Genomic DNA, 16113 nt, shown 5'->3' with positions numbered 1-16113 from the left:
GTTCGCTTTAAACACGGTCAATGGGAAGCAGAAATGCCATTACCGTTCAGGTAGGCATGAGCCAGCCCTCAAACGAACGATGAATTTGCTGAAGTGATGTTGGGGGCAGCAGGGGAAGCAGGAGGAGAAAGAAGATAGAGCTGGAGGTGTTTTGGTGGCGGTGGTGGGGCTGCGCGAGCAGCTCAGCACCTCTTCTGCGCCGGGGCTGCCCTGCGTGGTGTGGCAGTGCCAGGGGCAGCTCGGCGCTGGGGGAGCTGAGCCTGCGGGATTCAATAGCAGCACCGTGGTGAGCTGTGAGGGAAGAGACGGAGAGCTGCCAGGTTCCTCTGCACAGAGGCTGCCATTGCGTTACGCTGCGCTCCCCCCACTGAGACAGCTGGAACTAAACCAGAGCCTCCCATGCTGCCACTAAAAGGTTCTTTTTTTAAGGACATGTGCACTTAATGTCAGAATATTGAAACCATACCCACGTGAATAAAGTTAGTAAAGCCAGTGATTCATTGCAGTTTCAAATCTCTATCTAGCCACAGTAAATTTCTGCTCAGTAGTGACAGTCTGTGTCCACATGCAGGCTATGATTTACAGTTCTGCGTTTTGTATCAACAACATCTGTTTAACAAAAGAAAAAAAAATAAGCCAAGAACATCTATTTTCTAATCTCTGTACCAGATGTTGTTTCATTATGCACAAGATCCAGGGATTATATCAGAAATAATTTAATTATTTTAAATGAATAATCTGAAGTGTTTTTCCTAAAGTATGTCCCGTAACCACTAACAACATAAAAACAAAGGAATGTGGAAAAATAAACTCATGTTTTGCACAGATCTATAATTCTATCTGTTTTAAGGGCACAAATATTAAGCACCAAATCCTGGCTTCAGATGGTAGCGTTGGGATTCTTGAAGATTTGCAGAGAAGCGTATCAGTTCCCAGGGTTATGACAGAGATAAGGTGGCAGAGAGCAATTGAAACAGCAGAAATCAACAGTTGAGAAATGGACGTGTGCCGCGGGGAAGACGGGACAAGCAAACGCGGCTTCGAGGAGAGTGGTGCTGGGGTGGGACACAGCGCACAGGACTTGTGCCGTGCAACTCTGGTGTGCCCAGCCAGCGGCAGTCCTTGCACACCTGCAGACCCCTGGGTTCCCACCTGGAGGGTGGCTGGAAGAGCACCCGTGACGGAGCTGCTTAGTTCCATTTCTGCTCTCCACCTTCTAGGGCAAAGCCGCTGGGGGCTGAAGCAGGGTGGCTTCCCTCGCCGTGCCCGCTGTGCGCTGCCTGGTGCAGCCCGGGTTCCGTGGCCTTTTTCACTCTAAAGGGCGCACTGCTGATTCATATACTTAACCATTTGTGTATGGGTTTGCCCACAACGCTGGTGTGAAATCATGTTCAAACTTAACAGTCTTGACCATAGAAATTATTTTCAAGATCATTTCCATCTCTCGGAGGTAAATACCAAGTCCCTTAGGTGTGTTTGATAAGCAGAAATTTTGGGGTCCTGGCAAAAGCAGGATCCTTTACAGAGTTTCAAGCTGAAGTATCAAAACTACTACATACAGCATCAGGGAAAAAATCTTTGCAATTTGGGGTTTATTACGATTCCTCGCCATAATTTTTGCAGGGATATCACAAACAGGAATGTTGATACTGAAACACTGAGACATTTATAACTGACTGGTCCAGATACCAGTCTTGAAGAGCTCACAATTATTCAGAATTACAGTGATAGATTCTGTTGCAGCCCTCAGAAACATTCAGGCAAGTTAAATGAAAGTAAATGCCTCAATGATGCTGTTAAAAGCAGACGGTGGGGCTCTGTTATGGTTCCAACCTTCTTTCAGGGGGAAACAGATTTCTATATTTTACCATAGCTGTGGAAGCTGTAGCATGTTTCAATCCAGTATAGACTCAGCCAGACCTATTATTTTTCTTGTTGCAAAAAGATTTATCTCTAATTGCCAAGGTTTATTTTTATTTTCCTTGAATTACTGTTGTGGATGCATATAGATGCATAACAATTCCTAATTTCCCTCCCTATATTCTTGTACAGCACAGATTGCTTATCAAATACAGTCTTAACATTAAAGTGTCAGAAAGGATTTGCAGAAAGCTATTTGGGTTTGTAGTTTAGGATGAACGTTTATCAAATTGTGGATTAGCTGAATCATGCACTGAACCAAATTATTATTGTCTGTGACTAAATCACAAAGTGGTTATTGCCCTGTGTCATCTAGAGCACAATAGATTTTAAATCTTTAAAATCCCTTTTTAAGGTGGCTATAGGAGCTACGTAACGACAGACTTTTAGGACCAGACTCTGTCCCTAGGCAGAAAAATAATGGCTTTCAAAAGGTCATTTGGACCAATGACTCTCCGCTTATATGGGCAACAGATCTGAGAAGGGAATGGATGGTCTTATTTACATTTCAGACATACAAAATAATTTCTCAGTAAATAGATCTTTTGTACCCAGCACTAAAGTATTTATTCAAGGTGCTGGCTCAAAAAAGGAGAGTGAACAGCCTGTTCATTCCTGCACCTGGAAGGACACGGGCTGCCTGCCGAAGAGTAGCAGTGCCGATGGTTTGTTTGCCTTTGTGCTGAGGCACGGGTCCTGGGGCAGAATGGAGTCACAGGGGGTGAAGCTGGGCCATGCGTCCCAGCAGTGCCAATCCTCATGGCCATGGGGTGACTGACGGTGGCTCTTCTCAACGCCAGTTTTCCTGCCCTGACGAGCACTTGAGATGCGTAGCCTCCCTAAAGCTGTAGGAGGCTTTTTCTGGGCTGCTGTGGTGGTGGTTGTTCATCGTGTGCCAACGAACACGTTGCAGGGTGCGATACAACAAACAGCCCAGCGCAGCACACTGCGGTTCTGGTAGCTAACTGTCATGGGGACGTCCATGCTCCTCCACCCTTCAGGGACCATCTAGCTGAGAGGCAAAGAGGGCTTTAAGCGTACCTGTTTTTTCAGCCTTGCTATTAGGTAACACATAAACCCTCCTGACGGCCGTCTCACTCACCCCGCTGAGTCACCAAGGAGCGAACGATCTGGACCAGAAGCCGCGGAGGCCCGTCCCCTGATCGGATGCGTGCAGCTGGGGAGGTCACAACCCTGAAGGACTCATGAGCAGTCATCACTGGTTTTCTTCTTGAATAGATAGGAGGGAAGTCCTGAAATGGCTTGTTTTCGTGTTGCAACAAGGGGTCACGGGGTAGAAAGGGCTAAGAGTCACTGCATTAGAGTCTGCTGGAGAAATGAAAGTCTGGTACAGCTGACAGTGGCGTGGCACTCTGAGCCCGTGGCAGTGGCACTGGCAGAAAGCATGCATTAGGCTGCCTTTGCTCCGCTACTTCATCCCCCTTGTCCCACTCTTTGACCTATTTTCTCTCCTTGTTATCTAGTAATCTATTTTTTAAAGGCTCAGCCCAGTCTTTCCTGCTGGTTGCAGCTGATCCATCTCGCTGCTAGCCTGTGAAACCAGCACCTCCTAAAGAAACGTCCCTCTGCCAATTACTCCGGAGGCATGGATTCAGCTCAGTGTGAGAGCTCGATTGAAGCCAGTTGGCTGTGCCAACAGGACAGGGGTGGCTTCATACAAAGTATAGAAACTCTGAAGAAGTTTCTTCAGTCTTTCCTCCATGAGTGCTCAAGCGGAGCTAGCAAAGTCAGGAAAATGGCAGTGTTTTCCCAAATGTTTTTCCCTCCCCCTGGAAAGCCCGAAGAAGGGAAGGAGAAGGTTGCATAGAGAACTCCAGGAGGCGAACACGGTCTTTTGCTCTGAGCATGCCTCTCCGAGAAGAAGGGTTTGGGGTTTCTCAGAAAACGCGAGTAGCAGATCCTCTAAGCCCTGTGATTTCTCAGGCATGTGCCCTCACCGTCGGCATCTCGCAGCTACATGTACCCCGGGTACCCTGCGGAGAGATGTTCACCCCGGCCGAGCTGCGATTCCGGCTGGAGTCCTGCCAGCCCAGGGGGGAGGACAGAGAGAGCGAACATGCTGGATCACCACATGAAATGTCTGCTCTACTCGTGTGCAGTCTCTTTGGCCCACAGCCTTTTGGCTAGCCCCACCTGCCTTTTTTCCTTTTTTTTTTTTTTTTTCTTCCCCGTCCCAGCTGAGCTGACAAGAGAGGAGGCTGCAGCTCCTTTCTGTCCCTGCAGCCTTCCTGTCTGGCTGACTCTCTGCCCTGGACACAGATGTATACTTAAATATGAATTCTGCAAGGCACACGTTACGCTTGTGGAGGGAGTGTGGAGCGGGAAGATGCTGTGATCCGTAGGTGGGCTGCTGCGGTTGGGCTGCGAGTAGCTGCTATCCTGTGCAAGAATGAAGTAACAGCAACAATATACAGTGTTCAGCCCCCGTTGTTTAGAAAGAAGATTTCAGTACATTTTCACAATTAAGTCTGTGTCCAGGCAGCTGCTTTGTTTTAAAGTGCCTCATCCACATACCTCACGCTTTGTGAGCTCATTTGTGCTGGAGTTATGTCACCTCGCACTAACCTGGTGGCTGTTGATTGAGTCCTGTGACAGCTGTTTGCAGAGGTTTGCCCTGCTCCCTGCCAGCAGCCTACCTCCCTCGTCCAAACTGCCGCTCGCTTCCAGACGGGGTTCACAATGTCTGAGTGAATGCTGTCCTAGGCAAAATGGTTGGATTTCTAAGATGAATAGCTAAGGCACGACAGATCACACGCTGCAAAATCTCATCCCCATGCCAGCCAAACAAGGCGAAGCGTTGGAGCGCACCTGCAGCGTAGAGGAGGCATCTTACGGCTTTAACATGTGTTAGTTGGTCAAGGTGAACCCTGGACCCAGCCCATAAACATTTAAGTCCCAGAACAAATGTTTGGGGTTGTACAAACATGTTAACTACCTCCAGTTAATTGGCAAGCAATTACCTTGAAATAAAAATAGCTTTCCTGTAGCTGAGCAGTCACAGAGTGCGTGTTCCCCCATGAACACTTATAGATCACTGAAATTTTCAGCAGAGGAGCCTTGTCCAATTTGCCTTCTGGATCCTGGCAAGTTCATGATCAAAAGGCTTTTGTCCACAGCAGCAACTTCTGTTTGTTTGTGGTATAGACTCAGCAAACAGGGCTGTGTGCCAGAGCTAATTTTCATGCTGCTCTTTAATAAAGTTCTGCAGTTCTTAATGCAATGAAAAAATAAGATAATATTGACTGGCAAAAGCGTGCAGTTCAGCAAGGGAATATACCTGCTGCATGCGCTATAATGGAGCTATTGCTGAACGCTAGATACATATTTTAAAGTTACAGACAGGTTGGCAGGCTAGAATGCGTTTCCTGCTGACCTACTGAATTTTGAATCCTTCTGATACACAGCTGGACTGGATTTCATTAGATCTATATGCCGTTGAGAACCAAGAAGCAAAGCCCTGCCTGCACCCAGCACAGCATTTGGGACTGCCAAGTGAGAGACCTGCGGTCAGCTGTTTGACCTGTTGCTCTCTGCCGCCAGGAAAAGCTATAGAAATCAGTTGCATCTTTTCATGAGGTCTCTGGTCCATGCAAACCCACCAGCTTCTCTTAGAACTTGGATCAAGTCCTTGCTTGATCCTCCACAACATGTTGGCAAAAATGCCCAGATCTTCTCAGTTTGTAACTAAACCACAGCTGGGCTTCTTTCTTGGGGGAGATTATCATAGCATTGCTGGGAAGGCAAAGCTGGGCACATGCAAATGAGTGGCGTCTGTCATTGAGTTCCCATGACTCTGGGACTCGTGGTGGCCAAGATGAGCTGGCACATGGTTCCAGCTGAAGAGCTACCATCAGCACCACAGCGTCGTGTGGCAAGGGGAGGGGTACTGTGTGCTCTGTCCCTGTCGTCACCTGCTCCTGGTCATCTCTTTTCCCAGGAAGTATAATGTGCTGAGGAGGAGGGAAGCAGGTGATACTGGCATCCTCAAGAGAGGCAATCCCATTGAGCTGGGATGTCTGGCATCCGCATAGATTTGTCTGGTGTTCCTCTGGATGCTGCAGTGCGGTGGAGGGTCAGTCCACAAAAATCTTTCCAAGGCAGCCGGCAGTCTCTGCCTTGCGTCCTGGAGGAGCGAGGGAGTGGCAGATGGAAAACAAAACTAGCAAAGTGCATTTCACAATCCTGGCAGCAGTACTCGGCAAACACAAGAACCATAATGATGGAGTCTCAGATTGCTCTCCCTGTGCAGCCTGGCTTTAGAAACTTTGGCGTTATGGTGAGCGTTGCCAAAAAGGACTTCTGGCTCCTCAGCTGGCTCCTATGGCCATGCAGCCTTGCATTTGGTATCTTCAGGTGCTTCAAGCAAGAGAAGCTGTAATGGGTGCAGATACCAGAGCTTTCCAGGAAACATTCAGACACAAGTGCTGCTCTGTTCGCTGTGGCTCCTTTGAATTAACTTTCTGTGCCTGTAGTGGCAGACAGATTTGCTGGCAAACATTTTGCAAAAAAAAGGCATTGATCCAGAAAGGCACTGTGCACAAACTAAGCTTAGTATAAATGAGTACACCTGTGCTTAACGCTAGGCACGTGATGAATGCTCAGCTAGATCCTAGCCAAAATAAATTCAAAATAAATATCGGAGCGTACTCGTGGAAAATGAATGCTGGTCTTGTAAGCAGAAGTGCATGCAGCAGAAATAGGAGTCTACCGCTCTGCGTGTCAGCTGGGGATATCCAGCAGTGAGGGTCACGTGCGCTCCTTTCAAGCTCACCAGCAGAGCTGGTGAAAACAGGTTTTGATTTGAATGAGTTATGACCCATTGAAAATGGCATCATGCGTAACCACAGTAAATTGTCATAATGAGATCACGAGGCTCAGAAAGTGGGCAGCAAGGAAAGAGGCCTCATTCCACCAGTGTACACGGCTGACAGCCCTGGGCTGCAAAATGCAGCGGAGGGGCACAGTCTTATTCCCTGAACATCTTGTCAGTTTAGCAACAGGTCCAGAGGTTGCACAGCCGGACAAAAGTTCATGCGAAGTTTTGAGTTAAAAAGGAGGAAACAAGCCAAAATTCTTATGGCTTTGTGTTTAGTCTTATCCAGAGGGGACTAGCCTAATGCAAATAGTGGAAAAACATGAATAGCTTAAGTGCTTCCATGCTTACTGAGGGTTAGCTTGGTTGTTTCTAAACCAGGTTGCTGTAGGAGGGGAGGGTTTGGTGCTCGGGACAGAGCACTACATAGCTGAAAGCAACTCTCCCTGGCAGCATGATAAAGCTGTATTCACTTGGTGCATCCCTGGGCTTACAGCTCTGCCAGGTCGTGTGTGGACCCTGCTCAGATATGGCTGCCCTGGGCTGGAAATAACTGCAGAATCATTGCTGGCTCTTCTGTTTTCATGGTGAGGCAAAGTCTGCAACTACAATAAGTCCGATGCACTTAAAACTTAAAACTTAAAAAAAAAAAAAAAAAAACAAATACCGAGCCCGGACAACATAAGTAGCTCTTGCCTGCCAGGAGTCTTGTAAGTGGACTTCTGGAAAGAACTCCTTTTCTTTCCTCCTTTTTGATACAGTGCTATTTGTGTGGGGCCATTCACAGCACAAGAGACTAGAAGAAACACACATCAACTCATTCCACTTCTCTTCTAAAGTCATCGAGTGCACTTGTCCGTAGAGGCCCACTGAAAAACACCATGCATATGATCTAACCACATCCTCCCACTCTCCCCAAGGTGGAGGACAAAGGTGCACTGGTGTAACGCATCGCCAGCTACCGGACCTGTTTCCTTTGTCTTGTGCCGTAAGGCAAACCGGGTTGCTTGCCACATGGTTGCCACTCCTCCTGGGTTTGCACCCTTGAGTCTCCTCTGTCTGTCACACTTTGCACCCAGGTATCCGTGCCCCTGAGCCATGGAGACAGCTCAGGCTCATGCTGATACACAACACCTTCCTGACTCATATGATCTATTTACAGTATTTTTATTATGATTAATTTCATAGCCTGAGGCCATTAATAGAGAAACACCCAATTCAGTGCTATTCCGTGCAGTGCTTTGTGCTTAGCAGGTAGCCCTTGTCTTGCGTTTACCTGATGTATACAATCGGAATAGCATGCTGAAGCCTAAGCCATTCCCAGGATCCCAATTCTACTGCTGTGGGCAGCTAAATTCAAGGTCCCTCTGCTCTTGCAGTAGTCACGGTTCAGGCCAGTCTGGAGAGGACTCTGGCTTGTCTTGTTTTCCTGATGTTGGCTCGCTGACATTGCTGCAAGGACAGTCAAAATAGATGGAGGCCAGCCAAGCTGAAGAGACAGTGGGGAAATGTGTCCCTGCATACACTTAAAGCGAAGCATGGGAAGCACCCAGGCTTTCCTGGTGCTAGTGTGCCAGAGGAGTCTTCTCAGAGCTGGCCCAGTGGGTGTTTCTGCGTACCAGAGCCACGGGTGAATGTGCCAGCTGCCCACGCTGCCATACAGGTGCAGCTGTTGGGAACAAAGATTTTCCACTTGGTGCCTTCTTTGTAGCTAAGGAGAAGCAAGAATAAAAATCTTTGTGTAAACCACTTCCTGAATTTATTACTTCTTAAGCTCACTTGCTGTGTATCATCCACTGAGTAGAATTCCCAAGTTTTCATTCTCTAGTCTCAGCTTAGTAGTGCTACAGAAACCCCTACTAACATTACTGATTTTTCTAATACCCGTGTAGGAGAAGAATTTGGACTGGTTTCCTCGGATGAGAGCCATGTCCCTGGTTAGCAACGAAGGTGACAGTGAGCAAAACGAAATCAGGAACCTGCAGGAGAGGCTGGAGTCAACCATGAGCCTTGTAAAACAGCTTTCCAGTCAGCTTGCTGAGCTCAAGGAACAGGTAAGTGCCCTGCAGTGGGTAGCAACGTGAGCACGTGCGGGTGAATGTGCTGGCTTTTGTCAGGTCACGGTCAGGACAGTGTTACAAAAAGAGACTTTTGTCTTAGAGAGGTTTTATCTTTCCCTCCAGTAAGCTTTCTGAGTGGATACACTGATACAGGTTTGGAATGAAATTGTCCTTTATTAGTAACAGCAGAGAATGGGTAAGGAGAAAAGCCAGGGGGGAATTCATTATGAAATCCTCCTCCCTGTGAGTGCGAGGACAGAGGGAAAACTGCAGAAGCGATGACAGGCTTTGCATATGCAGGTACTGCATAACCCGGCAATAAAAAAGGTGTCACATCAGAAATAGCTGCGTACTGATGAGAACTGGTAGAAAAGCCTTCTGAATCCAACACTTGGATCTTTTCCCCCTGGATTTTCCCCCCCAGTAAAAATCTCAACAGCGCTGTTGTGAAAACAATCTGCCCAGCCTGTTGCTTTGCTTTTGTCACCCTTGTCTTTGTGCCCCTCTCACGGCTCCCTCTGCTCTCCTGTAATGGAGCACAAGCTGCTGCCCTCCCTTAAAGCCCTGCTCCTGCCTAAATTATGTTTTCTCTCGCTTCAGGTTCAAAAGGCCAGCACCTTTTTTGCTAAAGATGCTGGTCACCTCTGGTTTGCTCATTACAGTTTCAGAAAAGCATCTTTGTGTTTTCTTTATGGGAAGCACTTCAGTGGCATCAACAGTTATTTAATTATCCCCCTTCAAATCTCTCCTTAAAACTTTTTTCCCTGTGAAAAACTCAACAAAGGTTTAGGCTGGATATGCTGAGACCGTTGCTTATTGTGCTTACCCACACTGTCCTGGCGGGGGTTTTTCATCCCCCTCTAGCTCAATCTGTTCTTTCCTGGCTTAAATTTAAACCCTCTGTGGATCGGACAGTCTTTTAATTCTGTGATTGTACAGCACCAAGTGCAAATGCTGACCCTCTGCAGGGCTACACAACATGATATCAGCACAAGTAATGCACTGTAAAACCTGCCAGTGGATAAGAATAATGTACAATTGAGAATAAAATGTCCATACTTTGCAGGGAACAGATCTCCCACTTCAAAGGCATCTCTTACTTGTAATTTTCAATGCTGAAGAAAAGAATTCCACTCCCCGTTGTTTTGCTTATATGTATCTTGCTCTGTGACTGCTAAATAATAGTAAAAAGAAAAAAAATAATCTCAACTTGTCTCTCTCTGCTTTTCCACCTTAGATGACAGAACAAAGGAAGAATAAGCAGAGGCTGGGCTTTCTTGGATCAAACACACCCCATGTGAATCATCACATGCCACCACCCTGATACCACGGGGAGAAGCCGTGACTAGCCTTTCATCAGTATTCCTGCTTTATTATAGAATAAAAAACTGAGATTGAGAGGAGTGAACAGTGCCTATTGTTACAAAGTTAAAAACAACCAAGTGCCAAGATGTTAAGTGGTTTAGCTCTGGGAACAATTTGTAGCTGTTTTTCATGGTTGAAAGGGACCACAACCTAGAATGCAAGAGATACAAGGGAGCTCGTTTGTATTCATTCATGGGGCCGACTCAGCTGCATTTGGGCTCTGACACTCGCCGGCTTCGGTGGGAGCTGCCGCATGCGACGGAGATCGGGGCAGCGTTTGGCCGCGTCCTTAGAGCTGCCTTCAGGCTTCTCGCTAAAGCGCTGGGATAACCAAGATGAGCAGAAGAAGGAGAAACGTTTATTAATGCAAATACAGCAGCCTGGTTCAGAATCAATAGAAGTGGGTTCTGGCTTATTTACCGAATAGCAACATTAGTCATATTTGCTTGGCATTTACTATTTTTTAATTACCGTAAATATGTCAGTTGGGTAAGCAGTAATGTTGCTTCAAGTAACTTCTACTAGGAGGGAAAGGGGAGAAACCTCAAAAAAATGGAGAAAAAAAGAGAAAAAGAGAAGGAAAAGAACAGAAAAAGAGTTGCAAAGAGAAACATTAACGCTTTTGAATTTTAGCTGTCACCATGCAATTTTTTATTTATAACATGGAGCACAATGGATCTACAGCTGTGGGAATGTTATGCACATAACACTGACAACATAACTGGAAGTGATTTCTTTCTCCTGGCTTCAGATGTTCTCGATTAATGTGGCCATGAGATTTCACATACTGAGGAGTTAAACTGTGTTTTAAATTCAAGTTCCAATGAGGGATTAAGGAAAAAAAAAATCATACCTGTAGTTTGAAGCATGTATGAGATTTTATTTTTCTGAAAAAGCTTAGAAATGCCTTTCTCTACGGAGCTGTAATGACGTCATTACCTTCCATAAACTCGTCTTCAGCAAGAGTCGACTTGAGTCAGTAAGCACCGTATTCTGCCAGTGACCTTCCGAGCTAAGGGTCATGCATGGGCTTATGCCTTTGCCTGCCCTTCCCGCTTCCAGGGGCTTGCAGGACTGGCCTGGCTGGTGGGAGACAGGGGGCAGTGGCAGAGACGCTCCCTCCAGCTCCGGGCTCCGCAGCCGAGTCAGCTGTACAGGTTTCTGCTGTGTCCTCTATTTCTTGGCATGGCTTTAAAGGAAAAGTTACAGGGTTTCCACAGAGCCCAAGAGGGCTCTTCTCTCCTTTAGGAGAAGATTTTTAAGGCACAAATGGGAGTTGTGGTCCCACTTCACTTTCATTTTCAGTGGATTTTGGTTACCTATTTGTACTTGTTGCATTTGAAAATGCACCTCTGTTACATGGAGTCACTTTTTAAACCAAAATATTTTTACAATTATTTTCCCCTTGTAACATTTCCGTTTTATTATAAAAGCCATTTTGAGCAAAGGTTAAAATCTTACTGGCTCCTCTATTTCTGGTTTCTGCCTGAAGAAATGCTTTTCTCTTATTTAAGGCACAATTCAAACTAACAAACCTAGAGGAAAGGGAAGGAAGGGGCATCTCCCTCTCTTCATTCCAAATTCATACCTGTTCTTGGAAGCCGTCTCTTTTTTTGTGCCAGTGGGGTGGCTGGATAAAAATAATATACTTTAGGGTCTGATTCTTCTACCATTAAAACATTTCCCATTGGCTTCAATTGCGTCCTTCGAAAATACTGTGTGGAAAGCAGGGATTTGACTATTCTCTTGACTTTCCTTTAGTCTAGAGAGCATCCTGGTTGTGAGAGGTGATGGTCATTTCCAGCTTTAGGGTCTGTTTTTCCTGTAAGAAATTCTCAGTTCTCCCAAATCCAGCCGGTGCTCAGCCCCCATGTGCTAAGGTGAAGAGCAAGTGGTGGTTACCAGAAATGGCACAAGGCCAATGAAAGCAAGCGGTGGGATACAACATTTTCTACAGCTTCTCTGCTGGTGGGCTCACAGCCTTGCTGCTGCCAGACATCAGCTGCTTCCCAGGCAGAGGGAGTGCATGGAGGCAACAGGAGCTGGGTTCATCTGGTTGATGCTGTGTGTTTGCTTCTGAGGCTGGAGTAACCTTTCCCACTCCAAAGACCAGACAACAGTCTGGTCTTTGGAGAGCAGAGCAGATGTGGCTGTGGCATGGGGAGCTGATGGTAGGAAAGCTGCTAAGTTGAAGCAGAATACAGAAAAGCAGTTGTTTTCAATGAACAGCTGAGATATTTTAGGAATAAAGCTTGGAGTGTGCCTTTCCTTCATGCTTACTGTGTATGAGGTCTCAATGCTACTGGTCCAGCATCGCTGTGGTGGTGAAAACCCCTTCCATAAGCCTCATCTGTCAGTGAGGATGGGGCTTCACGTACCCGTTAGTGTTCAGCACCAAGAGACTCGCAGTGAAACGACTCCAGGAGTTTGCATTAGCCACGTGCTGTGCCGTAACCAGCTGCCGGTGTAAGATAAAGCCAGATTTGCCTCTGACTAGGCGTACTGTACATCGCAAAGCCAGAGGAGTCGCACACAAACGTAAAGTCAGCAGTAAGCTGGTAGAAAATCAGACCCTGCAGCTGTATTAATTCAAATTAGTTTATGCAGTTCATCAGATCTAGTCACAGCTTCTGTTTCAACAGCAATTTCCTCTTCCTCACATATGTGGTTATTAGAGGCATAAAGCACAGTTTAATGATAAGATAAATTAAACGATCGTTATTTATTGGAGGGTGGGCAGTAAGCTAATACTGGAAGCGGTTGGCACTTTTCTTGTTTACGCTCAGAAAAAGCAGCTGAACCGCTGCACATCAAGGGAGGTTTCTGCTGTTGGAGCTGGAAAAACTTGAGACTCGATGCATGTGTGCCCCGAGCTCAGGACTGCAGTTGCATGCTGCTGGTGCTCTCTCTTGTCTCACACCCCAAACAACATACCCGAGGCTCAAGAGCCCAAATACTGCTCTTCAGAAGCGGGAGCTACAACATCAAAAGCAAAGAGCTAACAGATGCCGATTAGCCTTTGCCACAGTGCCTTTCTGCTATTGATAGCTTCCAAGAGACCTCCATAATCAATAACAGTAGGTGATGCTACTTGCACAGATTGTAAATATATTTCACTGAGCATTTTGACATTTTTGCTGATTCTGTCAAAACTTAGGCCCTGCCCTGATCTCATTGTGTGAGCAGTCTGTACGCTCACACGTGGTAACTTAAAAACGTAAGACTTCCTACATGAATAATAGTTGCAGGGCCAGAGCCCAGACCTTAAAGATTGTGAAATATCCCCATCAATGAGTTTATAACAAAAATGATTGGTTTATACATATATTTATATGTATATCTTTGTTTAATGCAGCTGGTGTATCTTCTTCTTAGGCAAGGATCATTTACCTTACCTATTTATATGAAATGATTGCAAAGAAGTTGAAATATCTAAGAGCTTTTAATGCCTCAGAGGGATTTATAATTATAAACTCCTTGACAGTTAAAATCTACTTAAGTAAATATGTCCATGCTGCTGAATGTAACTTTTAATAAAGTGTGTCATTTTATACATGCCTGTCTCACTTATTCTTGGTGTTAAGGTGTGGGGAAACGTGTATTGCTGAGCTGAAGACCATTGGGAAACCCGGGCTGGTTGTCTTGCATGAGGGACCAGGCTGTGGGTGTGCATCCATTTGTTCTGAGCAACAAAGCAGATGGCATCGGTACAGTCCTGAATGGACGGAGGCTGAATCCACAAACGAAAGCGAGGATTTGTTTTATTTTAGACATAGATTGTTCCATTTGGGAGAATGGGTCACATTGCCACCGTTCCTGAAGGCTGGGCTTAATTTGCTCAAGTGATTTTGTTTAGTCCGTAACTGGCAGGCCAGGGGCAGCCCTGGTGGAAGGTGGGCAGGCGCAAGGATGGCGAAGGATGTGTCACCGATGAGGGGGGCACAGGCTCAAGGCGAACAGCCTCGGGGTTTTCTGCCGGTGCCTGAGGCACATTAGCTCGGCGCCAGGGGAAGCTCTCACTGCCTCCTTGGGTCTGGCATGAGGAGTCAACAAGTCACTGCAAGGCTTTGAGCATTCTGAGAGCATCACGTATTGCAGTCAGCAGGACTGAGGTGACATCCCCGTGTCTCCGTGTCCCTCTGGGGAGCACAGGGCAGTCCCAGCAGGGCTGTCAGCCAACCGTGCTTGCGAGCAGCAGAGAGCATGTGGTGCGCACGCCTGTGCACATGCCTGTGCATGGGATCTGTGGCTGCACCAGGCCATGGCCTTCCAGGACAGAACTGCTGGTGGCACGTAGGAGCCTCTCACTGCCCGTCACGTGTTCCCGGTGCCACCCCAAGAATTTAATTTTGGAAACCCAGCCCTCAAATGACACAAATGCAGAGGTTAAAGGCTTGAAGGCTTGATGTGATTTCTCTTAATAGGGTGTGGGCTTTTGTGTATGTGTGTGGGTTTTGTGTGCTTCCCCCCCCCCCCTTTTTTTCCCCCTTTTTTTCATGTTTTCAGTGTAGCTCCTTCAAGCAGCATGGAGAGAGAGACTGGGTGTTTTCCCCTCTCTTCTAGGTGACAGGATCGAGGAAGACAAACAGCCCAAAGGCACCGTCTCTCTAAACTGAGACAACTTGGGCTGAGGAAATCTGTGGTCTTGTGCAAAAAGGAAGAGCCCTACAAACCTGTGACAGGAGAACTATGACATACAAGTGCTTTTTTGTTTCCCAGCTGTGTTTATTACAGAAAGTCAATATTTATGAGGAAAAGAATGAGGCCTTTTCTGAGTGAGAAAAAGCCTGCTAATTAATTAATAAGAAAAAAACTATTAAATAGAGCATGCTGTTGCTTCTGTGCACTTGTATACCAACCTGCTGAGGTTTTGAGTAGAATTAACTTTCTTTTCTGTTCTCTGGTATGATTTTAAGGTTAAATAGCAAGGAGCTTGTTGCTACTATGCTTCTTAGGTTGTTCCGCAAAAAGAATGTCCTAAGAGAAAGTGGGGTTTCATACAGTAAACTTTCAACCTAAGATTACAGTCATCTTTAAAAACAAAAAGCCCCCCAGACCAAATTAATCTCCTAAGCCCAAATGGGAACAGTTTTACATACAGAATTGAGTACCTAATGCTGAGGCTTCTTGTTTTTAAAATGTTTTCCCCAAAGGTACATTTTCATTCAAAAGGCGTTTCAGGGAGCAAACGTCTCCCTCGGCATCAGCCACGCAGACGTCAGCAAGCTCTCGCCGGTGTGGCCTATGAGCAAATTCAGCTCCTCTGGTTCCACCGTCACTGCTGCTGTGACAAAAGCATCTGCAGGCGAGGATGTTTTCTTTGGAAAGAGCATGCCTGTTTTCTGGGGAGGGCTGCCAAGTTTATTTTTAAGTGCAGAAAACTGAGATTTAAGGCTGCTAACCTCTCCGCTGTCCTGGGATGCCCGCAGGAGCAACCAGCAGTGTGATTCCTGTTTGCAGGCACCTGTACTGAACGTCCCATATTTGCACAGAATCAACCCAAATGACTCAAAAGAAACTTGAGCTCCAGGGATTTTAAATGTGGAGTAGTGTATTGCTATCATCAGTTCACACTTGCCCGCTCTATTTATATGCTGTGCTTTTTTAGTCTGAAGCAGGAAGCTGCAAGGCACAAGACTAACAGCCTTTATAACTTTGCTAGTTCAATGTGTTTCTCTTGCTGCGAACAGCCAAATTACCCTTTTTGTTTTGTACAATAGGCTTTTACTCTGTGACACCCATCTCTCTCCACATCTCCACCTTCCCCTGCTGCCGCTCAGGTAAGGTGAGACCTGGGCACATCCAGAGCCACAGGCTGTTAACTGAGAAGCCAAACCCCTAAGACAAATCTGTAGGAGCGTGGTCAAACTGGCAGTGTCTTGTCCTTATGACTTTAATAACCCTGTTTAAATGTCGTAGATCGCGTTGTCAGCT

General features: G+C 46.4%; 1 protein-coding gene across 4 annotated transcripts in view; it reads left to right on the top strand.

Annotated features, from left to right (window-relative positions):
* The window catches only part of ITPR2 (inositol 1,4,5-trisphosphate receptor type 2), a 268236-nt gene extending 254502 nt beyond the window's left edge, over positions 1-13734 (top strand). For all 4 annotated transcript variants that reach the window (XM_056342122.1, XM_056342121.1, XM_056342124.1 and 1 more), the window contains 2 exons: positions 8647-8808; positions 10052-13734. In XM_056342122.1, the coding sequence (XP_056198097.1) occupies positions 8647-8808; positions 10052-10138 (249 nt within the window). In that variant the 3' untranslated portion in view covers positions 10139-13734. The remainder of the gene's footprint in view (positions 1-8646; positions 8809-10051) is intronic.
* The last annotated feature ends 2379 nt before the right edge of the window (positions 13735-16113 follow it).

The sequence above is a fragment of the Falco biarmicus genome, chromosome 5 (assembly GCF_023638135.1).
Source record: "Falco biarmicus isolate bFalBia1 chromosome 5, bFalBia1.pri, whole genome shotgun sequence".
Taxonomy (NCBI): Eukaryota; Metazoa; Chordata; class Aves; order Falconiformes; family Falconidae; genus Falco; species Falco biarmicus.
Note: the sequence above shows the minus strand (reverse complement) of the source record. Positions and strands in the feature narration are given on the sequence as shown.